Genomic DNA, 24,834 nt, shown 5'->3' on the forward strand with positions numbered 1-24,834 from the left:
GAACAATTGATGCAGTTATTCGACTAATCTGATTCAGGGGAGGTCTCAGAACAAACGATGCAGTTATTCGACTAATCGGACTCAGGGGAGGTCTCAGAACAATTGATGCAGTTATTCGACTAATCTGATTCAGGGGAGGTCTCAGAACAAACGATGCAGTTATTCGACTAATCGGACTCAGGGGAGGTCTCAGAACAAACGATGCAGTTATTCGACTAATCGGACTCAGGGGAGGTCTCAGAACAATTGATGCAGTTATTCGACTAATCTGATTCAGGGGAGGTCTCAGAACAAACGATGCAGTTATTCGACTAATCGGACTCAGGGGAGGTCTCAGAACAAACAATGCAGTTATTCGACTAATCGGACTCAGGGGAGGTCTCAGAACAAACAATGCAGTTATTCGACTAATCGGACTCAGGGGAGGTCTCAGAACAAATGATGCAGTTATTAGACTAATCGGATTCAGGGGAGGTCTCAGAACAAATGATGCAGTTATTAGACTAATCGGATTCAGGGGAGGTCTCAGAACAAACGATGCAGTTATTCGACTAATCGGACTCAGGGGAGTTCTCAGAACAAACAATGCAGTTATTCGACTTATTCGGGGGAGGACAAAGAGCAATAATGCAGTGATTCGACCAATCACGGTTAGGAGGAGTTCTCAGAACAAATGCCAAAGTGATTAATATTTCTGCTCAGCAAGCCACGAATTGAACCAACTCAAACCACTGCATTATGTTGGCCAAGAAGATATTGTCTTGCTTTAAAACATTTTGAGATTTGAGTTTGCAGTCAGAAATGAGGTAACCCAGAGAAACAAAACCTAAAGTATGTTCACTGACCAGTGTGGACATGCACGCTCACCAAGGACTCTGGGGGCAGATTTTATTCAGTTGAAGGAGACACACAAAGGAACGGTTTGCCGGCGAGACGTCAGCTTTGAAAGGGTTAAACGAAGGCACGGAGTACAGCCTGTGGAGTCTTAAGGCTGACTGATGTTTCCTTTCTTTTCCAGGAATGTGTAGCTGGAGAATCCTCCCTTCAGCAGGATGATGGGGGGGGAAGCTATAAGGGACGGTGGTATAGGGGGGGTACTGAAACACAAGCTGCAGAAATAATGTTAGGATTGTAATTAAGTGAACACAAAGCAGGCCCTCTTCTCCCTGTAGCTCTGCATGCTCCATCTCTCTCTCCCTCCCTACACTTCCCTCTGTCCGTGGGCCGACGAGGTGATTGAAATGTCATGCGGAATCAAGCAGACAGAGGACTTAATAAAGAGATCTGCCTCGAGAGATTAAAAATAGGAGAGTTTGGAAAGCGCTGTGGACAGGAGAGGCTCCATGAGATGTGCTGGCAAATGTCCAGCGCACACACTGCAGCTCCCTCCAGCCACTTTATTACTGACCGTCATCCTCATTTGCTGCCGTGTGCTGCCACCAAGTGGTCGTGATGTGACACTGCAAGTTAACTTTTAAGTTGTGACACTTTTTTGAAAGAGCACATCTCATTGAAAACCACATTTTCTTTGCCTTAATTTTAAATAAAAGAGCTTGTAGTGTGTAAACGATATTAAAATTTCAAAACATAGCAAGTCTACAGAAAGAGATCATCCGCTTTGAGTTTATTGTTTTGGTGATGTCATGAAAACCAACACATTTACAATATACTGTATCTACACACCTGGTCAGCCAACTTATGCTCCAATCCACTTTGACGTTGAAGTGTTTTAGCTTGGACTGCTTTGTAAATAGGACACAATACAGGGCAGCTTACTGAGAAAAGGAAACAGCCACATTCAACAAAGAAGCTGCTGGTGTTCTCAGAATAATGGACTGACCACCCCACAGTCCAGATGTCAACATCACTGGATGTGTTTGGAATTGTCTGGCTCTTCAGAAGACTGAAATTTGGAAGTGTGGAAACCTACTCCTGCTCAGTTGTTGGTTTTGTATATCACTGTTGTCAGAAGAAAACCTCGTATCTTCAAAACTGTAACTTTACAGGAGAAGGAAATAACATACTTTACTTTCAATGTAAGTCAATGGAACCAGACGCCTTTCCAAATAATTTTGGGACACGTCTTTTGGTCCATTCATCATAAAATTTACATACAATATAAAGGACAACAGGCATTTTCAAATTATGCCAAAAAGTGGAAAACTTCAAAAATGAAGTTAAGAGGTTTTGTTCCGACATCAGCAATATATATATAAATAAATGTGTGTGTGTGTGTGTGTGTGTGTGTGTGTGTGTGTACAGTGTGACTGAAAAAAAATGAAGGGTGGTCTCTGACATTTTCATATATTATATCAACCTAGCCTAGTAACAAAAACATTGTTTAATTGTTTGCATAAACAGAGATAATGTAAAATGCGAAAAATTCAATTTAATTATAGTTTTTTGGTACATAAACCCCCATAAATATCATAAATTGTCGTTGTATTTTATACATTGTAATCGTCAATGTATAAAAAAAAATTAAGTGAAGAAAACGTAGGATATGGCCCTTTAACATTTAAAAAGAACAGAAATATTTTTAACAGACAGAGGTCAGTCAGCATTGAGGCAGAGACACACTCCCTGCAGGACCCAGTGTGAGGCGTGTTTGGTGGTGAAGAGGTCCGCCTCGAACACCAGCCCCACGCCCATCGCGTTCCTCCTCATGGAGGTCGTGTAGACCGGCGTCCTCAGTGTGTTCTGGGGGCACACCAATAAAAGTGATTTGCTTAAAGAAAGTCAGAAAGAAGACAAGTTCTTTTCTCCAAACAAGTATTTGGAGCTTCGCAAGTTAACGATTACGTCTTTTAACCTTCTAAAAGAATGAATTAAGCTAAATTATGAACCTATTCCAGAACTAAAGACCTGAACATGTCGAGCATCAGTTCTTTTTTTAGATACTTTCAGGACTACTTATGCTTTAAACTGCATAAACCAGCCCGCAATTACTTTGTATTTCACCACATGATAAGGTTTAAATTTAAGCATTATGTTCTTGCAAATGTCAGTAAAAGGGTCATTCATAGAAAAGGGAATTCAGTCTGAAGCATGGCTAGAAACTGACCAAGTGAAAGGGTCAGGAGTGAAGGAGTGGGTGGTGCTGTGTTACCTGCAGTTTGAGCCGGTGGGCCTCTATGGGGATCACCTTGAGGATGGGCAGTTGTACCACCAGCACTTTGGGTTTGCTGCGCACCAGGCAGCCCTGATCCACGTCCCAGTCCGCTCCCTCCATGTACAGACCCGATACAAAACATCCTGCAGCAACACACGCAACACCAGCTGCTTACAGAACAGCTGCTTACAGAACAGCTGCTTACATAACAGCTGCTTACAGAACAGCTGCTTACAGAACAGCTGCTTAAAACAGAGCTGCTTACAGAACAGCTGCTTACAGAACAGCTGCTTAAAACACAGCTGCTTACAGAACAGCTGCTTACAGAACAGCTGCTTACAGAACAGCTGCTTAAAACACAGCTGCTTACAGAACAGCTGCTTACAGAACAGCTGCTTAAAACAGAGCTACTTACAGAACAGCTGCTTAAAACACAGCTGCTTACAGAACAGCTGCTTACAGAACAGCTGCTTACAGAACAGCTGCTTAAAACACAGCTGCTTACAGAACAGCTGCTTACAGAACAGCTGCTTAAAACAGAGCTACTTACAGAACAGCTGCTTAAAACACAGCTGCTTACAGAACAGCTGCTTACAGAACAGCTGCTTAAAACAGAGCTACTTACAGAACAGCTGCTTAAAACAGAGCTACTTACAGAACAGCTGCTTAAAACACAGCTGCTTACAGAACAGCTGCTTAAAACAGAGCTACTTACAGAACAGCTACTTATAGAACAGCTGATTACAGAACAGCTGCTTAAAACACAGCTGCTTAAAACAGAGCTACTTACAGAACAGCTACTTATAGAACAGCTGCTTACAGAACAGCTGCTTACAAAACAGCTACTTACAGAACAGCTGCTTATAGAACAGCTGCTTACAGAACAGCTGCTTATAGAACAGCTGCTTACTGAACAGCTGCTTATAGAACAGCTGGTTACAGAACAGCTGCTTAAAACACAGCTGCTTATAGAACAGCTGCTTACAGAACAGCTACTTATGGAACAGCTGCTTACAGAACAGCTGCTTACAAAACAGCTGCTTACAGAACAGCTGCTTATAGAACAGCTGCTTACAGAACAGCTGCTTACAGAACAGCTGCTTATAGAACAGCTGCTTATAGAACAGCTGCTTACAGAACAGCTGCTTATAGAACAGCTGCTTACAGAACAGCTGCTTATAGAACAGCTGCTTATAGAACAGCTGCTTACAGAACTAAAATGTAAAAATAAAATGTCAATTTCACATTTTAAGGCTACAAGTGGTTCTGAGTCAACTTTAATCAAACTTTGATTAGCCAAAGGTTCTACTAACATTTTTAAGGACTGCTTATCAGTTATTATCAGTCTCTCATTGATCTCATCTTCCCCTATTCACTCACTCATTCATTCACTCACTCATTAATTCATTCCATCATTCATTCATTAATTCATTCCTTCCTTCTTTAATTTCTTTCTTCCTTCACTCCTTCATTTATTCCTTTCAGCTTCCTTCCTTCACTCATTCATTCCTTAATGCATTTCTCCATTCATTTTTTCATTCTTTAATTCACTCCTTAATCCTTTCTTTCCTTCCTTCCTTCACTCATTCCTTCCTTCCATCATTCATTCCTTCATTGATTCTTTCCTTTCTTGCTCTCTTTCCTTCTTTGCAAAACTTTGGACAACACTGTTCAAAAGGAATGTTCTGTAGATCTAAGCGAAAGTACGTTAACACATCTTTTAAAGAGAACACGATTTATGTTTACTTGCTTAATTTTTCATATTGCAAAAGTAAAACATAACATATTAAATGTGCCATAACTTTCGCATGGGCCACATGTAGCATTTCTTTCCTCTGCGTTAAATTGAGAAAATAAACAGTAATTGTGCATTAAAGTGTGCAGAGTGTGTCTCTGTAAAGGATGTGTTTACTTATTTCCAAACAAGTCATATGACCAGTGGCGCATACAACCATATATATCTGTGCGTGCGTGCGTGTGTGTGTGTGTGTGTACTATGAATATCAAGGCCTTTTGTTTATGTTTACATATGTATATACATATATTTGTACTGACTCCTTTTTCTAAAAATTGGACTAAAAGGCATCTTTAGATTGTAGGTTATTTGCACTATTTTATCTGCTAAATGATATAAACATAAACACATGTGTGTGTGTGTGTGTGTGTGTGTGTGTGTGTGTGTGTGTGTGTGTGTGTGTGTGTATTCTCACCCTGTCCAGGTCTCTCAGTGACCTCGTCCTCACTGCGGTATTGGGTGACATGTGTGTAGAGTGTGGAGCGGTCCAATGGCCAGCCGTTCCGTCTGCATGTAGCCTGCACCAGTGCGGTCAGATACGACTCAGGGATGTGTAACCCTGACAACCACATCACTGTGGGCTCACCATCGTCCACCTGCAGATCAAACACCCAGTCAAAATGACTACTTAAAAACTTTCTCTTAAGGTTTATACTTTCAATCAGTTCATTCTCCCCAACAAATAAACACAGTTACATACATATAAATGGCTTCATTTTATTCATCTTATTAGTCTTAAGGTTTATTTTTCAGTTTCTACTATGGACTTAAAGCACCGGTCAGGAATAGTTTACTAACCGTGGGAATGGTAATCATACAGAATTTCAATTTCTGATTGCCTTTTTTCATCGTTGTTGTTCCAAAGCCTCTGTTGTACCATTACTCTAAACTGGTTTCCCGCGAATCCATTGGGCTATAAAATCCCTGTTGTTGTTTACCCAAACAGCATCATAGAGAGGACAGTTAACCTGGTTGTCTTGTACCCCAAAAAACATGTGTGAAGTTCTGCTCTTGGACCATAGTCATGTTACTAAAGCTACACTATGTAAGATGAGGGGATTTGGAGACCTCTCTGGTGGAAATGTGCAATTGCATGCAGCGTGTGGAACAAAATGCCTTAACATGAATTGTGCTTCAGACCCCCTCTGGAAAGCAGGTGAATCTTTAGACTGCAAGTGCATTGAAAGAGAATGATATGAATATGCGTAAATCTACACACTTAAAAAATGGACCGTAAAGGGTTCTTTAGTAAAAAAAAAAAGAAAAAAAAAACCCTTTGCATGAGTACAGGGTTGTTTGCATTGTGACATACTTCAGATTGATAGGGAATGTGTTGTAGGTGGTTCTATATAGAACCTATTTTGTGTTTTCTATTGTTAAAAGCTTGACATCAAAACACTAGCAGAACCCTTTTTGGTGCTATATAGATCCTTTTTAAAAAAGGCTCTATATAGAACCATCTACAGCACATTCTCAAACAATCTAAAGAGCCCTTTCTTGATGCAAAGAACCTTTTAATCATGGGTTCTAAAAAAGGATTCTTTGAATGCTCATGGTTCCATATAGAACCATTTTCTTTACTAAAGAACTCTTGAAGAACCGTGTGTGCTGTTGTCATCAGTCCTCCATCAATGTAATGTTGCTTTTGCATTTGAGACCTAAACATCGAGCTGGACCGCCTTTCTGAGTCTGTGTGTGTGAGGACACATGATGTGATCCGAAAAACTCCAACTCTGATTTCTCAAATCCGATTTTTTGCTCTAATCCGATCTCTCTGACCTGATGGTTCACACTTGTTTAGATCAGTGACTCAAATCTGTCACTAATGTGATGAACCGGCCCCAGAAATGACCCTCATGAGCTCCTCCTACTCAGTAACGTCACGTGACTGAATCACTGCATCATCAGCACAAACTAACGAGCAGAACGAGCTTCGCTGAGAAGATCATTAACTCTGATCAGCTCTCAGCTTCATTATTAGAGCCAGACGGAGGAGGAAAAGGTGAGACGAGCTGCTTTTCCACCGTTTACAGGCTTTAGCGTCTGTTCGGCGCTGCAGCCACAGTAAAAAAAAAACAAAAAAGCAGATGAATTCCGATCTGAACGTTCACATTTAGGTCGCATTGCCATGAATCGGATACGTATCCGATCTCGGACCGCATATGAAAGTTGCTCAGTTCAGATTTGAGTGTCCACACAGCCCTGAAAACATCAGATCTGAGTCGTATTGGGGCAAGAAAATTGAATTTGTGCCACTTCAACATGTGATATATGGCCTTTCAGCTGGTGTGCAGGGTCGTACCCATGAGCTGTACTGATCGTAGCGTCTCTTGAAGTGGATCATCCAGTTGCCCAAAGATTTCAGGGTGTCCGGGGCCAGTCGTCTCCAGATAGCAGGAATCTGACCATTAAACAGGGCCCTGGCAACTTCGTCCAGTTCACTGCTCATCCCCACCTCACCTGCTAAAGCCTGGAACATGGACAGACAGGCACAGCTTTAGAGCACTCAGTTTTACTTATTTTCTTTCTCTCTGTACCAACTCTGCTACTGTTATCTTCCTCTCTCTCCTCTTCTCTCACCCGCTGGAGTTCGGCGAGTGAGCGACTCATGCGGAGGACGAGCCTGTTGAAGCGCTCCAGCTCCTGCAGCAGCACCACTGAGGTGGGTGAGACTTCCAGGCCGAACTTCTTGCGGATCACGTCCAGGTCGAATATGCTGGGCAGCTTGTTCTGGATGTCCCGTGCCACTTGAGCGATGTACTCATCTCGACTGATCCCACCACCAGAATCACCTGCAGCAGAGACAGACAGACGCTGTTTACACCGGGCCAAATCATGCCTCTAGTATCTGGATCGCGTCCTCACAAGATTCTAACCACATGGACTTTGTTAGGACTGGGCATTATGACAATATACACCAATCAGGCAGAACATGATGACCGCCTCCTTGTTTCTACGCTCATTGTCCAGTTTATCAGCTCCACTTACTGTATAGCTGCACTCTGTAGTTCTACAGTTACAGACTGTAGTCCATCTGTTTCTCTGATACTCTGTTACCCTGTTCTTTAGTGGTCAGGACCCCCATGGACCCCCACAGAGAAGGCACTATTTGGGTGGTGGATCATTATGAGCACTGCAGTAACACTGATGTGGTGGTGGTGTGTTAGTGTGTGTTGTACTGGTACAAGTGGATCAGACGCATGAGGAAACAGAAATTAATATATCACTTTCCATGTGAAAAAGTAACTGCCCTCCTACACTTAGTTATGCCAGCTGGACTTTATGGTGGGCCGGTCACTTTTGGGATGATTGACCACTGTTCCACGTTTTCTCCTTTTGGAGACTATGGCTCTCACTGTGGTTTGCTAGAGTCCCAGAGCCTCAGAAATGGTTTTGTGACCCTTTCCAGGCTGAATTTCTTTTGATTGTGGCATAGTGTGCTGCTTGTGAAGACCCTTTAGTCTGCTTTGCATTGCTGGAAAGGTTCCATTTAAAGGATATTTCTATTCAACAGGACTGGCAGTAATCAGGCCTGGGTATACCTCATTTTAATATATCCCAATTATTCTATTATTCTTCAATTATTCCAAACTAAATAGGGTTAACTGGTTGATTTATAGAGTAAATATTTTTTCCATCATTAAATGAAATTCCTCAATATTGTATTTACTCAAATTGTCTCTTTCCTTAACCTTTAAATGTTAAGGGTCTGCCGGTGGGCCCAATGTTTTATTACACACTTCTATAACAATTTGCATTGAAGTCCCTTTGGTTACTGAATAATAAGCTTAGTATGTAATAGGCCTGGCTTTTTAAAGGGTTCAATTAAAGCAGCTAAACTAAAGGGGGTAAATACAGTATACAGCACTGTAGGCAGAAAGCTGAAGGAATATTGAGGGGTGGAATGCGTTTGGGAGTCATGGCAGATGGGGTAGTGTTGTGGGGTACCTGTTTGGGGCTGAAGCTCTATAAGGTGAGTCCACATGTCCCGGGCTGCCTGAGTGTAGTAGCCAATCTCAGCATTGGGGTGCAGACCAAATACCTCAGGGGTGTTAGCCAGAGGGAGGGACTCAATTTCATCTGTGAAGCACAGCAAACACAGTAACAGTTACAATCAGTCAGTACTTTAGCTCCTTATATCTCAACAGGCAGCATATTTTGCAGCGTGTTGTAATAAATCAGAATTTTTTTAATAAAGTGTAACATTCCTCAGCTTACTTCCAGCACACATGCCTGCCCACCTGCTGCTTATTCCTCAGATGTTCCCTACACTTCACTCTTTAAGAAGATGGTTTTTCAAGGGTCCTTTAGTAAAGACAGCGGTTCTATATAGAACCATAAACACTGAAAGAACAATTTTCATGCCTAAATGATTCTTTGCATGGTGAAATGGCTCTTCACAATAGCATTTACATGCAGCCTAATAATCCGTTAATAATCCGACTAATAGCTTAATTGGAATAGTGTAAATACGTCAATCAGAATAATCTAGTCCGATTGAGGCCATTCAGAATACAGTTTCTATCTGGTTGATCGAGGTGGGTAATCCTGTAAATAATTTGTTAAATAGAAGAATAATATCTGTGTAAACACCTGTATCCGATTACATTCCCTATCGGAAAGTTTCAGTCCGTTCTGCATGTGCGTTGCGTCACAGTGAGAGTTTATCCCGTTCAACACGGCGGAGCAGAAGCTGGTCTGCAGAGGAGACGAAGTTCATGCTCTGATCTTTAAAAGACGGCGGTGGGACGGACGTCCAGCTTATGTGTCTCAGAGCACGACGTCTTCCTCTCGGCCTTCTTTAATAAGGACGTGTGAAGGACGTTTTCCTGAGTCTGACGTCATTTTAAAGCAGTTAAAAACACAATCACTGCTCACTGCTGCTCATCTCTGTCTGACTCGACTCACGTGATGCTCATTGTCACAGCAATGTTTACTCTAAATGTTACTTTACACATGTGTCATTTTGGATCTGATTACTTGTAGTAAGCATGTAAACTGAGATTTTCCATCAGATTGTTGACTAGAGTGAACAAAAACACCTCAGTCTTAATCTGTAATCGGAATGTATTTAATCGGATTGGCGGAAATCTTTGCTTGTAAACACAGCCATTGATGGAGAATATGATGAAAAACCATTGTCTTTACTAAAGAACATAAACTAGTGACCGTTATGTTTTTTTTAACAGACTAAATTCTTCTACGCACCAACATAAACATCTTTGGGTCCGTCCAGTGGGATCCTGTAGTCCACGTCTTTGCTGTGGAAGAAGTGGAAAGGCTGGAAAGTGTCAAAGATGAAATCCCCCAGATACTCATCCATGTAGACGGTGAGGATTCTGCGGTCAAAGCTGTCTATCGCCCTGCCCCCGTACATCACCTGGTGGAAAATCAGAGTACTGTTCATTGCTCAAGACCAAATTAATAGAATAATAAACGCAAAATATCACATACCGTTAGCATGGTAGCAATCAGCATGTTCACTTCAGAGGGAATTCTGTTTTGCATAAGATGTAAACAAAGTCATTCAGAGCAATCACAGTGGTGGTGATGGGAACCAGATGTCCAAAATGCTTAATGCCTCCAAACAGAAAGTTTTTACATGAAATAGTTACGAATAAACACTGAATACCTGAGACATTGTTTGATTATAGGTTTGTGAAGGTTTGCACCCTGAAGGTGCACCTGATGGTGGAGGGGTGTAGGCAAAGGAGGGGTACACACAGAGCGCTGTAAGGCAAAACAGTCCCCAATAAAAATGTGCTTTTTTAGATTCATCAATATTGTACCATCATCACAAGGCTGGGCAATTCACACATTTTATTTTCAATTATGATTTGGCCTCCAACGATAAGGAACACAAGATAATCAATATAAAATGATTATCGTGCCGCAATGATTCTCTTGTTTAGTCCCGTATTACAAATCCAGCGTACGCCTTTCCTTTACAGCAATGTGCTTTCACTCTGCACCCAAAAGCCCAAACTCACCCAGCTTATTTTTATTCAGATTTTTACATATGTTTAGTACTTTTTAGTAGGTGGTGGAAGTGTGCGACAACATAGTTGATCTTATTCATTTTGAGCTTAGTTATTTATTTAATTTATTTATCTTTTTACATTTTTTATTCATTTTTCAGTTGAATTATATGTAAAGTTCTAGCAAATCCACTGTTACAAAGAGAAGTTTTTTCAAAAAACATGTAATGTTTCCAAAGTCAATGAGCAATCGTGTTAAATAATCTCAGTATTGACCAAAAGGGGGCAGTTGTGGGCTGGAGGTTAGGGAACCCGGAAGGTCGCCGGTTCGATCCCCAGAGCCGACAGCACATGACTGAGGTGTCCTTGAGCAAGACACCTAACCCCCAACTGCTCCCCGGGCGCTGCGGATTGGGCTGCCCACTGCTCCAGGCAAGTGTGCTCACTGCCCCCTAGTGTGTGTGTGCTCACTAGTGTGTATGTGGTGTTTCACTTCACAGATGGGTTAAATGGGGAGGTGAAATTTCCCCGTTGTGGGACTAATAAGGGTCACTTAATCTTAATTAATCTAAATAACTGTGATCATAATTTTTTGCCATAATCGAGCAGCCCAGCAACTCAGAAGACTTGTGAAGGTTCACTGATGGTTTTGGATAGCAAATAAAATGGCTAAATTTGTGTTGTCCCTGATTAGTATCACCACCACTGTAAAGAGTCTATGACGAGCCACTTTACATTAAACCACGCTGAATGACTTTGTTTACATCTCAACCACTCAATTTTGAAAAGTCAGTGAAATTCCCCTGAACAACCTATACCGCAAGTAAAGGCTTTAACTGTTTAATAATAAGTTAACAGTAGTAAAGCATATCATCCAGACATAATAACCAGTGCACTACCTCTCCAATCAGGTATTTGAGACTTCCCCATGGGATCTTGGCATCATCTTGACTGTGAGCTTTGGTCAGGTAGGTGTTCAGGATCTCCATACACACCTGAGATAGAGAACATGAGCCTGATATGTTCAGCGTGGAAGAGATATAACCCACACTTAGCAGTGAAAGCACTTTCTTACGACCCGCTAAACACCCAGAGAAGATTTTTATATAAATCAGTTTAAAAAGTTTAAGCTTCAGGCTCGAGGCTGAGCGAGTGGACATGTTGTTGGTGTTGGAAAAAAACCTCATCTCTCTGTTTTTGTCATTCTTTCAGTGTCAAACACTTCTTCAGTGGTCAGGACTCCCACATAGCACAGAGTGGTGGGTCATTCTCAGCACTGCAGTAACACTGACATGGTGGTGGTGTGTTAGTGTGTGTTGTGCTGGTGCGAGTAGATCAGACACAGCAGTGCTGCTGGAGTTTTTAAACACTGTGTCCACTCACTGTCCACTCTATTAGACACTCCTACCTTGTCGGTCCTCCTTCTAGATGTAAAGTCAGAGACGACAGCTCATCTGCTGCTGCACAGTTTGTGTTGGTCGTCCTCTAGTCTTTCATCAGTGGTCACAGGATGATTTTAGCTGGATGTTTTGGTTGTTTGACTATTCTCAGACCAGCAGTGACACTGAGGAGTTTAAAAAACTCAAATAATATCCGCTCTGTGGGGGTCCTATGGGGGTCCTGACCATTAAAGAACAGGGTAACAAAGTATCAGAGACACAGATGGACTACAGTCTGTAACTGAACTACAAAGTGCTCCTGCATGGTCAGTGGAGGAGATAAAATAGACAATGAGTGTAGAAACGAGGAGGTGTTTTAATGTTATGGCTGATCAGTGTATGGACTCTACTGCCTACAGCAGTAAACAGTCTGAGCCTCGTGCTCACCAAGAAGTCAGATTCATTGAAGTCGTAGGGCACATTCCAGCCGATCTTGCCATATTTGCGTCTCTCCTGCACCACAGCATGGAAGAAGGCCAGAACGTAGACCAGGCTGCGGAAGGCTGGGTGTGGGCAACTCATCAGGGTCTCCTGCGAGATCTTAAAGTAGGTGGCCCTCATGTTCAGCTTCAGCCCATTGGGGGGCTCGGTTACCACCTGGACACACAGGAGACAAGAGGTATGTCACATTTTGCCAGTTATATCGTTCCAGGACTGGAATCAGTACCCAGTGAAAAGTGCGAACCTTAAGGGACTTCTGCAGGATGCCGATGGGGAAGTCTTTGATGGGGTCTGTTGTGAGCCACAGGCGGAAGTCTGGGTGAGGTTTGGTGATCCTCTCCAGAGACTTCTCTAGATCCTTCAGCCACTTCACTAACAGATGACAGTTCTGCAGCATCAGCCACTGGCCTCTGGATACTGCGGTCTCCAGTAACTGCAGTGCAACCTGGGAAATGGAGGAAACACAACAAGTAAGGCTTTAAATGGTAAAGTTTAGTTGCTTGAAATTTACATTAAGCTCTGTTTGTTTCCGCATAATATAAAGCCTCTGCAACTCCCTCGAAACGTTTTTAAACATGACATCTTCTTAACAATGCAGCATCCGTTTCAGACCATCATACAGTACGTGAAACTGTTTCTCTTCTGCCTCCATCCCTCTGTGTGTGTACCTTCTCTTGACCCTGCCCCATGGCCAAGAACTTGAGTCTGCTGCTCCCGAAGCCAGAGCGCTCAGCCAGCTTCATCAGATCGCTGGCCGGCTCACAGCCGGGGCTCAAGATGAACACGATGGGGGAATTCGGAGTGCTCTGCTCAAATATAGCCTCGAAGCTGATCACTGGGGGCTGCACATACCTGAGAGTGAGACAGAGAGTGACAAAGGAAGAAAGAAAGGGAGAGAAAAAGGTCATTTAAAGCCATTTAGAAGCTGTGTTAGAATAAGAGGCCTCTTTCATAGCACCATGGCAGCTGGGCTTCAGCCTGGAAGTACTTCTTAATGTGTTAACTTTGACAGCCCTAATAAATTCATAGATACTCGTATTTAAAAGCAAATTTGGAAAGATGGTGCTCTCTTACTTCTCTCCCATGGTGATGGTGACGTAGTCGCTGACAGCGCGATAAACTCGGTCCAGCCTGAAGCAGCGCAGGAGCAGAAGCTTCTGGAAAGCTGTCAGACTGTCCTTGTACTTCATGGGGAAGGGAGCCTGTTCTGGGCCGTCCAGGTCATACCACTAAAAGAAGAGGGGACAGATCTTAAATCTGGTCGTAAAATGTGTGCACGCATTTTTGGTGCATTTGTATGATTAAACAAATATAAATATAAAAAATATCAAATAAATATATAAATAAAATAAATATTTAAAAAATGACTTAATGTAGTAATAAGCAATTAGACTAGCATTTAACTCAAAAAATCGTTCATTCAAGGTATTTATTTAGGTTGAATAAAACTAGTTCATTTGCTTGTTACCACTAAAGTAATGTTTTTAGGTCGATCTGACGAGCCATTTTTAACAGTGCACCCAAAATTATTAACAATATCACTAATAATATCAAAAATATTAATAAAATAACATCAACAGTACTACTGAGTTTTGCTTAAAGCAGATGTACTTATTTTACATATGTTCACTTTCCATCGATGGATGGAGTAGATGGGGGCTGATCAGTTGTGGAGGAAGAGATAGGCTACAGTTGGTAACAGTAAATGCATGTGGTAGTTTTATTTTTCTGTGACAGTGTGAACAATTAAATGGTTTTAATTCATTTGATTCAATTTAATTTGGTCAAACACATTGCTTCTGCAGCTGGCCCCCAATTAGGAGCTGTTGCCACATTAACACTGAAAAGTGGTGCATTTACGTGTAAATAACAGATTCTGGGTGTGATATATTTCTTCGTTTGTTGAAAAATGGCCAATGAGTGTAGATACAAAGTAGGCGGGACTCATAAACAGGCAACTAGTGTGTGTCTGAGAGCCGTGGTTATAATATATAATACATACGCTCTTCCACTCGTTAGGATTCTTCTCTATGTCGTCTATTAATTTTCCAAACTCGTTAGGAAAAAGCTCGTTCAGACGCACAATATCCTCCCAGCCCTGATCGGGCAGCCAATCACACGGCTTCTTCTTCTTGCTCTTCTCCAGCGACAGGTTCCCTGCAGTGAGATGTGGAGTCAATCAGGTTATGGTCATAATAGGAATGAGAAAATGTTGTATGTTCATTATAAATCAGAGAACTAACGGTGTGTGCAGCAAGCCTACATTCATATCGAAAGCCCTTGATTTACTGATTTTTTGCTCATATCCGATCCTACTGACTAGTGGAAATCCATTCAATAAATCTAATTACGTGCTGATGTTTCAGCTGTGTGCAAGCGGTCAGTTGCTAGGTAACAGACATGAAAGTTGATTGTCGACTTTGATCGAGTAAGTTAATATTTCCTAATTTGAGACATGCTGTGAGTTAAAATTCCTAAATTAAGATCAGATTTCCTTTGGTAATACGAATCTGTCTTGACCCTCATGTTAAGACAAAAAGATAGGAAGTTTCTGTAATATGGCCCTGGATTTGAAAAGATCCAGTTTGTGTGTCCATGCAGTTTTGAAAACACTCTGTGTCCTATTTGGTAAAAAACAATGGACTTGTGCCACTTCAAACTGGTAATGTACAACTAGCCTAAGAAAGAGAGAGGTAGAGAAAGAGAGACGTAGAGAAAGAGAGAGGTAGAGAAAGAGAGACGTAGAGAAAGAGAGAGGTAGAGAAAGAGAGAGGTAGAGAAAGAGAGAGGTAGAGAAAAAGAGAGGTAGAGAAAGAGAGACGTAGAGAAAGAGACGTAGAGAAAGAGAGGTAGAGAAAGAGAGACGTAGTGAAAGAGAGACGTAGAGAAAGAGAGACGTAGAGAAAGAGAGGTAGAGAAAGAGAGAGGTAGAGAAAGAGAGACGTAGAGAAAGAGAGGTAGAGAAAGAGAGACGTAGTGAAAGAGAGACGTAGAGAAAGAGAGAGGTAGAGAAAGAGAGGTAGAGAAAGAGAGGTAGAGAAAGAGAGACGTAGTGAAAGAGAGACGTAGAGAAAGAGAGAGGTAGAGAAAGAGAGGTAGAGAAAGAGAGGTAGAGAAAGAGAGAGGTAGAGAAAGAGCGGTAGAGAAAGAGAGAGGTAGAGAAGGAGAGACGTAGAGAAAGAGAGAGGTAGAGAAAGAGAGAGGTAGAGGTAGAGAAAGAGAGAGGTAGAGAAAGAGACGTAGAGAAAGAGAGGTAGAGAAAGAGAGACGTAGAGAAAGAGAGAGGTAGAGAAAGAGAGGTAGAGAAAGAGAGACGTAGAGAAAGAGAGACATAGAGAAAGAGAGACGTAGAGAAAGAGAGAGGTAGAGAAAGAGACGTAGAGAAAGAGAGAGGTAGAGAAAGAGAGACGTAGAGAAAGAGAGAGGTAGAGAAAGAGAGAGGTAGAGAAAGAGAGACGTAGAGAAAGAGAGAGGTAGAGAAAGAGAGAGGTAGAGAAAGAGAGACGTAGAGAAAGAGAGACGTAGAGAAAGAGACGTAGAGAAAGAGAGAGGTAGAGAAAGAGAGAGGTATAAAACTAGACAATTATGTGAAATTCATCTGTTTGATGTCTTAGACATTTTGCTTGTCTGAACCCTGATGTGCTTCTCCAGCATCTCACCTTTAAGAAAGAACTCGAGCTCTTCCTGAGGAGCACGGCCCTCGGCCTGCTCGATCTTTATGGTCATGTTGAAGGAGAAGAGCAGCTTGTGTCTCTCAAACAGCCCTGCAGAGCAGTACAGAAGAGTTACACTACCTTAAATAACCCCCCCCCCCTTTTGAACACCATATGATGCCCTAAATGTAACTAAAGCCCAGCAGTGAGGAGCTGAACTTTCCCCTCCTCTGCTGTCCCTGCAGACGGGCAGGGTCGCCTACAGAGCGGCGCTGGTAGCTGTTAATGAAGTGATGCTCTTTTATTTAAGGGTCGTTCCATTTTATAGGGGAAGATTTCAACCCCTACCACTTGTGACTCAATTCCAATGGGAAAAGTGACACTCGAAAATAAGAGGTAGGGGTAAAAATAAGAAATGGGACTGAGCCAAAGAAAGATGCGATTTACCTTGAAAGAATGCAATGTTGGGGCTGCACTTTGGAATCTATAAGCAAACGTATTAATATGTGTTGCTGGTTTGTCGTGTGGGCAGAGATTGTTGAAGCAATTTTGATGCCACTCGCTGTTCATTTTTATAAAATGAACAAAAAAAGGTGTCATAAAGGTTCTCCTCTGTTTGGATCAACATCAGACCGATTGAGACGGACTGAAGCCCCGCCCCGTCACCTGCCATTGGCTGACGCATGACAATGTTCAATGAAATCAATGCCAACAGATGAGTTTTTGACAGATACCAAAAATCCTCGTGATCTCAGTCTAAGATTACATAAACCGTCTACGTCACAAATAAAAGCATCTGCTAAATATACAAATGTGACAACAAAGTCGTTTCATCTTGTCTACTTCACTGTTTTATTTTACTTTAATAAAAAAAGACTAAAAAAAGTGTTTAATAGATTTTTGGATCAATCAAAAGTAATCAAAAACTTCAACTGTCACAAAAGAATCGTAATACGGCTCAAGAACTGCATGAATTGGATTTTGAGGCCTGTAGCAGTTCACCCCTCTACTCACCAGTGCAGCCGTAGTTGTAGACGTTGTGAGTGAGCGTGTTCATGATGTTCTTCAGTCTTCTGGGCAGGATGGAGTCCGGCAGGGATTTGCGAAGTGAGTAGTCGAACACCTCCAGGAAGGAGGCCAGTGAGTACTGGTACATGCTGTTCACCAGGGCCATTTCAGCCAAGACAAAGAACAGGATGGCGCCACGTTTAGCTGCTGGTCTGTAGCCGTCACGCAGCTTATCGATGTCCACTGATGTGTTTTGAGCTAGCTTCAGTTTCTCAAAGACCTGGTGGGTTAATGTAAATAAATCAGAAGACTGACAAAAAAATTATACAAACATTTTATACATATTGTCGCTGACGTACACAGGGCTAACTTCTTAACCGTCTTCTTAACGAGACTTTCAACATTCATCATTAAGGTTTTCAAAAAGCAGCTGATGTTTTCACTTTGTGTGAAATAATTTTTAAAAATCTGTCGCCATTCTTAATCCTTAGGGTTTAATATGGTGTCGGCCCACCCTTTGTAGCTATAACAGCTTCTCTCTTCTGGGAAGGCTTTCCACAAGGGTTAGGAGAGTGTTTATGGGAATTTCTGACCGTTCTTCCAGAAGCGCATTTGTGAGGTCAGACACTGATGTTGGACGAGAAGGCCTGGCTCACAGTCTCCACTCTAATTCATCCCAAAGGTGTTCTATGGGGTTGAGATCAGGACTCTGTGCAGGCCAGTCAAGTTCTTCCACACCAAACTGGCTCATCCACGTCTTTATGGACCTGCTTTGTGCACTGGTGCGCAGACATGTTGGAGCAGGAAGGGGCCGTCCCCAAACTGTTCCCACAAAGTTGGGAGCATGAAATTGTCCAAAATCTCTTGGTGCTGAAGCTTTAAGAGTTCCTTTCACTGGAACTAAGGGGCCGAGCCCAACTCCTGAAATACAACCCTACACCATGATCCCCCCTCCACCAAACTTTGCAGTCAGCACAATGCAGTCAGACAAGTACCGTCTCCTGGCAACCGCCAAACCCAGACTCACCCATCGGATTGCAAGGTGGAGAAGCGTGACTGGTCACTCCAGAGAATGTTCCATGAAGCTTCCATGAAGGTCTCTACGCTGTTCTTGAGCTGATCTGAAGGCCACATGAAGTTTGGAGGTCTGTAGTAATGGACTCTGCAGAAAGTTGGTGACCTCTGCGCACTATGACCCTCAGCATCCGCTGACCGCTCTGTCATTTTACGTGGCCGACCACTTCGTGACCACTGAGCTGCTGTCGTTCCCAATCACTTCCACTTTGTTATAATCCCACTGACAGTCGACTGTGGAATATTTAGTAGTGAGGAAATTTCACGACTGGACTTGCTGCACAGGTGGCGTCCGATCACGGTACCATGCTGGAATTCACTGAGCTCCTGAGAGCGACCCATTCTTTCACTAATGTCTGTAGAAGCAGTCTGCAGGCCTAGGGGCTCGGCTTTATACACCTGTGGCCACCTGAATTCAATGATTTGGATGGGTGACTGAAAACTTTTGGAAATATAGTTTATATCATGATCCAAAAAAGTGTCAAACTGTGGCTAGGTCTTTAGATTAGGCCATCAATATCAAATTATGTTAAAAACACAAAAATTAAACAAAAAGAAAATAAATAAACAAACAAAAGGATCTGCAACAAAGCTAATTTGCAACAATTGCACCCCTAGGGGATTTCTAATACTATGTTAGCACTAAACCAGGGGTGTCAAAACTCAACCACTAAAAGGGTCATATTAAAAAACTTGCCATGAGCCCTATTGAGCATTGTTAATTCAAAATATGGCAAAACTGCAACAGCAATATAGGCTTTAAATACTTATTCAAAAATAATTCTAAATAATAATAAACTGTTTAAGGTAGTTTTCTTAAAACTGCCTGTTTGCTTGAACTAGATGCCAGACATCCTTTCTTTTTGTGTAACCTCTGGCCCAGAGATTGTTGTTGGAGGTTGGAGCGCACACAATGTTGCAGTGCATGCTGGGGACTGTACTGCATCTGAGGGTGAAACAGGCTAATAATAATGGAGAATAATAATAATAAAATAATTTTGTGGGCGAATAGGACTGCTTCATGGGTCTGACATGGCCCGTGGGTCTTGTGTTTGACACATTTGCACTAAGCCAACACGTGCGCTTTTTTTTGCCCATTCTAAAATAAACACAGACATTTGAAGCTTTTACCAGACATTGCCAAATATTTGAGCTAGTATATTTCAGTTTTACAGCGACTCTTTCAGAAAACAGTCCTTGGACAGAACGGCCATGGCTATTTTCCATTCCTAACAACTAACCCAAACCTGCTTAGGCTACAGCTCATACCTTCCAGAAGGTCTAGAGCAAGGATTTTTTCACAAAATTAGTCCCAGACATTGTAGAAGCTGATTGGTTTATTCCTCTGTCATTAATTATGTTAGCTGTAAATATAATGTGTAAGGCTTTCTGTCCAGCTCCTGAAGTCCTAACCAATGGACGAGCTCACTTTATCTACCCAGATAAAACAATACCACAGACAGTGTGTGTGCGTGTGTGTGTGTGTGTGTGCGTGTGTGTGTGTGTGTGTGTGTGTGGTGCTGGATGGACAAACCGACCTCGCTAGCTTTGGACTTGGTCTCCTCGAGAGTGTGGACGAGTTCGACGTTGTCCAGCATGTTTCCTGTGGAGGTGGCGAGCTCTCGGAGCAGAGAGTCCTCCAGATCTTTAAGGAGCCGCTTGTTCTCGCTGGTCTCCTGTATCAGACGCTCCCTCTGCTCTTCCAGCTCCTTCCGCTCAAAGCCCACGATCACACTCAGCAACTGATCCTCCAGACCCTTCAGAGTAACTGAACAAACATAAACATCAAGAACAACAGCTTCAGGACAGGATCTAAAAAAATTAACTGCCACTATCCATAAATAGTGACAGTCACAGTTATTACTGGCAATAACAAAGGCATGCTGAGATTTTCTACTGATTGATCTTATCCGTAGCTCGCTGAAACAACCAGAGAATTTCATCAGATTTTCAATGTTTTGATTGTAAATAGGAGATATTTTATTATGACTTTAATTTATTAATGTTTATTTATTATTTATTAGTTGTTGTGCATAAAGTAAGTTATTCTTTACATTTCTATCATGTTTGTTGTCACTGAGATCAAAATAAACAGAAAACATATAAAAACTGAATGTGAATCAAAGGTAAATGTAGCTAATTACATAACTGTGTAATTAATTGTCTTACATTTAACCCTTGTGTGGTGTTCAGGTCTGTGGGACCCATTTTCAGTGTTTACCAAGAGAAAAAATTATGTGATTTATTATTATTCCAACCTCAGATTCCTTGGCCTTTGCTCATTGCCAGTGCATATAACATATAAAATAACCAATTTTTCATATAAAATAATCTATAACATATACAACATTTAAATATAACATATAGATATATATATATATATCTGTTTCTCTGATACTCTGTTACCCTGTTCTTCAGTGCTCAGGACCCCCGCGGACCCTCACAGAGCAGGTACTATTTGGGTGGTGGATCATTCTCAGCACTGCAGCAACACTGACTGTTTTGTGCTGGTACGAGTGATCTGTGTATATGTGTGTGTGTGAGGGTGGACAACATGGACAGGCTGCTGACTGGCTACAGCTGCTAAAGGAAATGTGGTGGGTCCACCAGACCACTGAGTAACAGACACATCAGCACCACACAAGGGTTAAATACAACAGCAAAACAATAATAACTACTCACAACTTCTAAGGCTGGCTTTACTCAGGGAAACTTTTAGGCAGCTTTAGTTGACTGACACCAGGGATGGGCAATATGACAATATTTTATTGTCATGCTTTTCTGAGCATATTGTGGATACCATCAATATTCACTTAGGGAACACTGTCCACCTACATGTTTCAGTACAAAGTGAGCATAATTAGACCTGTTTAATTGGATTCGGTTTGAAAAAGTCACTGTAGTAGTAGGTTTATTATTATTACAGAATTTTTATATGTGACACTACAGGTTCTATTTTGTCTGTTCCAACTTATTAAATCTCAGAAAAACGAAATATCTTGATACCCGAAGTCTCGTGATATGATAGTTTTGCCATATTGCCTACTTTCAACTGAATCCTACATTAAGCTAAATTACACTTAAGTTGCATAATGTAAAGCGTTTTGCAACTCAATTGAAACTCAGCTGCAAGTTTTCATGAAACAGCCAATCAAAAAGCCAATAATGCATCATGTAAACATGTCGAATGACATACCCTCAAACAAGTGGCTTCACTGGATGCCATGAAAACAATAACAGCCAATGTTTCTGTAACCAGCTGTGTTTACTAGCCAGCTAATGCTAACAGCTGTTTAAACATCTCTTTGTGCCACTGTTAATTCTTTTTTAGCTGCTGTCTTCATGATCCAGGTATCCAGGTGCACCTCCCCTCTCTTGATGTTCCCTAATTTCAGATTCATTTGAGATCCAAAGGGTGAAAATTACTACAGAAGAGGAGATCCGAATTGAGAAGCTGTTCTGTCAATGGAGTCATTTAACGTGTTGCATGCAACTTTGTTCTTTGCATTGCATGGAAATTATGTTGCAAGCAACTCAAAACATGCAACTACATGAAAGTTCCAGCTTGTAAAGTTACAATTACACAGAGTTACAATTACAGAGTTACAATTACACAGTTATATAGTAAATTTCCAGTATACCAAAGATCCAGCTTGACATACTGACAGGCAGCATTAAGTTAAGGACCATATTCACATCAAAACAAAGAACAAGAGCACCAGCCGATCTGTTCCTCACCAGTATAGTTGATGACCATGGCTTTGCCAAACACGGCAGGTGAGTATTTGGGGTTGGCCAGTTTGGTGTTGAGGTACAGTTTGAAGTTTGGGTCGTAGTCAACCTCCTTGTCGCCGAGCACAATGACCTGCCGACCCTCAGCCCCTTTAACGTTCTTCTCTAGGACGTTATCGATGACCGGGTCTATGTACTCATCTACGTCTTGGAAGAGGAAGGGGAAGCCATATTTGATGGCCATCTCCAGCTGCTTCAGGAAGTCTGGATCATTGAATGAGGAGATCTGTAAACATAGATGCAGGCCACTGATTACACTTAGTAACTTAATAACTATTTTGCAGATGTTTTATTTTTTAAAAGCTTTCACATTAACTCTGAGAATTCAAATTATCAGTTGCTTCAAATTATTATTTGCTGTACTATTTAAACATAAACACAGACTTACACCAATCAGCCATAACATTATGACCACCTCCTTGTTTCTACACTCACTGTCCACTTTATCAGCTCCACTTACTGTATAGCTGCACTCTGTAGTTCTACAGTTACAGACTGTAGTCCATCTGTTTCTCTGATACTCTGTTACCCTGTTCTTCAGTGGTCAGGACCCCCATGGACCCTCACAGAGCAGGTACTATTTGGGTGGTGGGTCATTATCAGCACTGCAGTAACACTGATATGGTGGTGGTGTGTTAGTGTGTGTTGTGCTGGTCTGAGTAGATCAGACACAGCAGTGCTGCTGGAGTTTTTTAACACCTCAGTGTTGCTGCTGGACTGAGAATAGTCCACCAACCAAAAATATCCAGCCAACTATCTGTCAGTGGTTCTTCACAACATATTTGATGTCTTTAATCTGCCCTGTGTATGTTAAGCCTCATCCTGTCCTAATACACTGTTAAGCTCATCTTTGTTTTCTCTCTCATCATTTTTTTTATCATATTCATCCCAAAGGAATATGAGCTCTGTGTAAAATTAGGGTGAATCAACAGAGGAGAAAAAAAAAGGAGGAAACAATCACAGATCACCATAACTGCACTAAACCAAGCTGATTAACCCTCTGATAAACCATCTTCTGTTTTATTTTCTTGCCCATTGTTTCAGTGAAATCAGCTGTTATGCCGTTTGATGTGATCATATAATGCATTGTCAGCGTTTTCATGAGGTTTCATAAAACTAGAGGCTTTTTGTGGCTGATATTTCAAACAAGTTGCAAGTCAGTTGCAGGACATTTTACATTATGCAACACAAATGAAATTTTGTTTCATGCAACTAATGTTGCATGAAAGTTTAACCGTGTAAAGCCTGCATAACACAAATATTACTGCATGGCAATAAATTTAACAGTGTTTTCGGACTTTGAGGTTGTTCTTCTCTTCCTTCTTCTTGATCCAGTTGAGGGCTTGCTGCTGGGGGTCGATGCACAATGGGAACCGGCTGGCTCTGGTGGTCAGGATGCCGTTCTGCACCGACAGCTCATCAGGGGGGAGACCCTCTGACCCCCATCTATGGCAAGACAAACATGTTGGATATTTAGATCACATGCACACCTTTATGTGTACGCAACATGCCTAGACCCAAAGCTGTGCAACTTCTGTAATTGTACAGTCTCTTTGAAATGGATATTAATCTTTAACTGCTGAATTGTAAGGCAGAGCAGGGCACAACCTAAAGTGGGGCCCTTTCTATGCAGCCAAGTTAATCAGTTTCAAGAGGAACATGCTTCAGGTCATCTTCTTACACACCGACCATCTAATTAAGTACACCTACCTTGTTTCTACACTCACTGTCCACTTTATCAGCTCCACTTACTGTATAGCTGCTCTCTGTAGTTCTACAGTTACAGACTCTGCTTCTCTGATACTCTGTTACCCTGTTCTTCAGTGGTCAGGACCTCCATGGACCCTCACAGAGCAGGTACTGTTTGGGTGGTGGGTCATTCCCAGCACTGATGTGGTGGTGGTGTGTTAGTGTGTGTTGTGCTGGTGAGAGTGGATCAGACACAGCAGTGCTGCTGGAGTTTTTAAACACTCGCTGTCCACTCTATTAGACACTCCTACCTCGTTGGTCATCTTCTAGTCCTTCATCAGTGGTCACATGACGCTGCCCACAGGACGCTGTTGGCTGGATGTTTTTGGTTGGTGGACTATTCTCAGTCCAGCAGCACTGCTGTGTCTGATCCACTTGTATCAGCACAACACACACTAACTCAAAGGTACCTAAATTACAGACTTCACTCCTGTATTATTTTAATCTCACTTTTGGTGGCTTTAATGAAGCACCATTTTGAAGCATATACACAAATCACACACACAGAGGCCCCCAAAGTGAACAAGACATATGTCCATATTCAAAATGCCATGCTTCTGAAATAAATTAGCTGTTCTACTTTGTAAAAATAAATGTGCCGGTGTTTGACTCGCCGTCTTTTCACTGATCATGTTTATTTGGACGAATCGCTCACCTGACAGCTCTCACCTCAGTAACTGTTGCACGCGACTCACATGTCACAGCATGTTAAATACCTCTGCACCTTATTCCACCACCTCATGTCCAGAAACGAGTGCTGCGTCGGGGCTGCACTGTCCTGTCTGTTTACTGC

At 41.9% G+C, this 24,834-nt stretch overlaps 1 protein-coding gene across 1 annotated transcript in view; it reads right to left on the reverse strand.

Moving 5' to 3' along the window:
• Positions 1-2,195: 2,195 nt before the first annotated feature.
• dnah10 (dynein axonemal heavy chain 10) overlaps positions 2,196-24,834 on the reverse strand; it is a 110,299-nt gene continuing 87,660 nt past the window's right edge. Inside the window, exons 62-79 of the mRNA XM_017725210.2 lie at positions 23,591-23,738; positions 22,239-22,518; positions 20,039-20,268; positions 17,433-17,706; positions 16,425-16,529; positions 14,768-14,922; positions 13,840-13,994; positions 13,434-13,617; positions 13,010-13,210; positions 12,712-12,921; positions 11,785-11,880; positions 10,116-10,287; positions 8,856-8,987; positions 7,488-7,699; positions 7,210-7,377; positions 5,323-5,503; positions 3,110-3,255; positions 2,196-2,700 (exon numbers count right to left, since the gene is read on the reverse strand). Of these exons, the coding sequence (XP_017580699.2) occupies positions 2,554-2,700; positions 3,110-3,255; positions 5,323-5,503; positions 7,210-7,377; positions 7,488-7,699; positions 8,856-8,987; positions 10,116-10,287; positions 11,785-11,880; positions 12,712-12,921; positions 13,010-13,210; positions 13,434-13,617; positions 13,840-13,994; positions 14,768-14,922; positions 16,425-16,529; positions 17,433-17,706; positions 20,039-20,268; positions 22,239-22,518; positions 23,591-23,738 (3,196 nt within the window). The 3' untranslated portion in view covers positions 2,196-2,553. The remainder of the gene's footprint in view (positions 2,701-3,109; positions 3,256-5,322; positions 5,504-7,209; positions 7,378-7,487; positions 7,700-8,855; positions 8,988-10,115; positions 10,288-11,784; positions 11,881-12,711; positions 12,922-13,009; positions 13,211-13,433; positions 13,618-13,839; positions 13,995-14,767; positions 14,923-16,424; positions 16,530-17,432; positions 17,707-20,038; positions 20,269-22,238; positions 22,519-23,590; positions 23,739-24,834) is intronic.

The sequence above is a fragment of the Pygocentrus nattereri genome, chromosome 20 (genome assembly GCF_015220715.1).
Source record: "Pygocentrus nattereri isolate fPygNat1 chromosome 20, fPygNat1.pri, whole genome shotgun sequence".
Taxonomy (NCBI): Eukaryota; Metazoa; Chordata; class Actinopteri; order Characiformes; family Serrasalmidae; genus Pygocentrus; species Pygocentrus nattereri.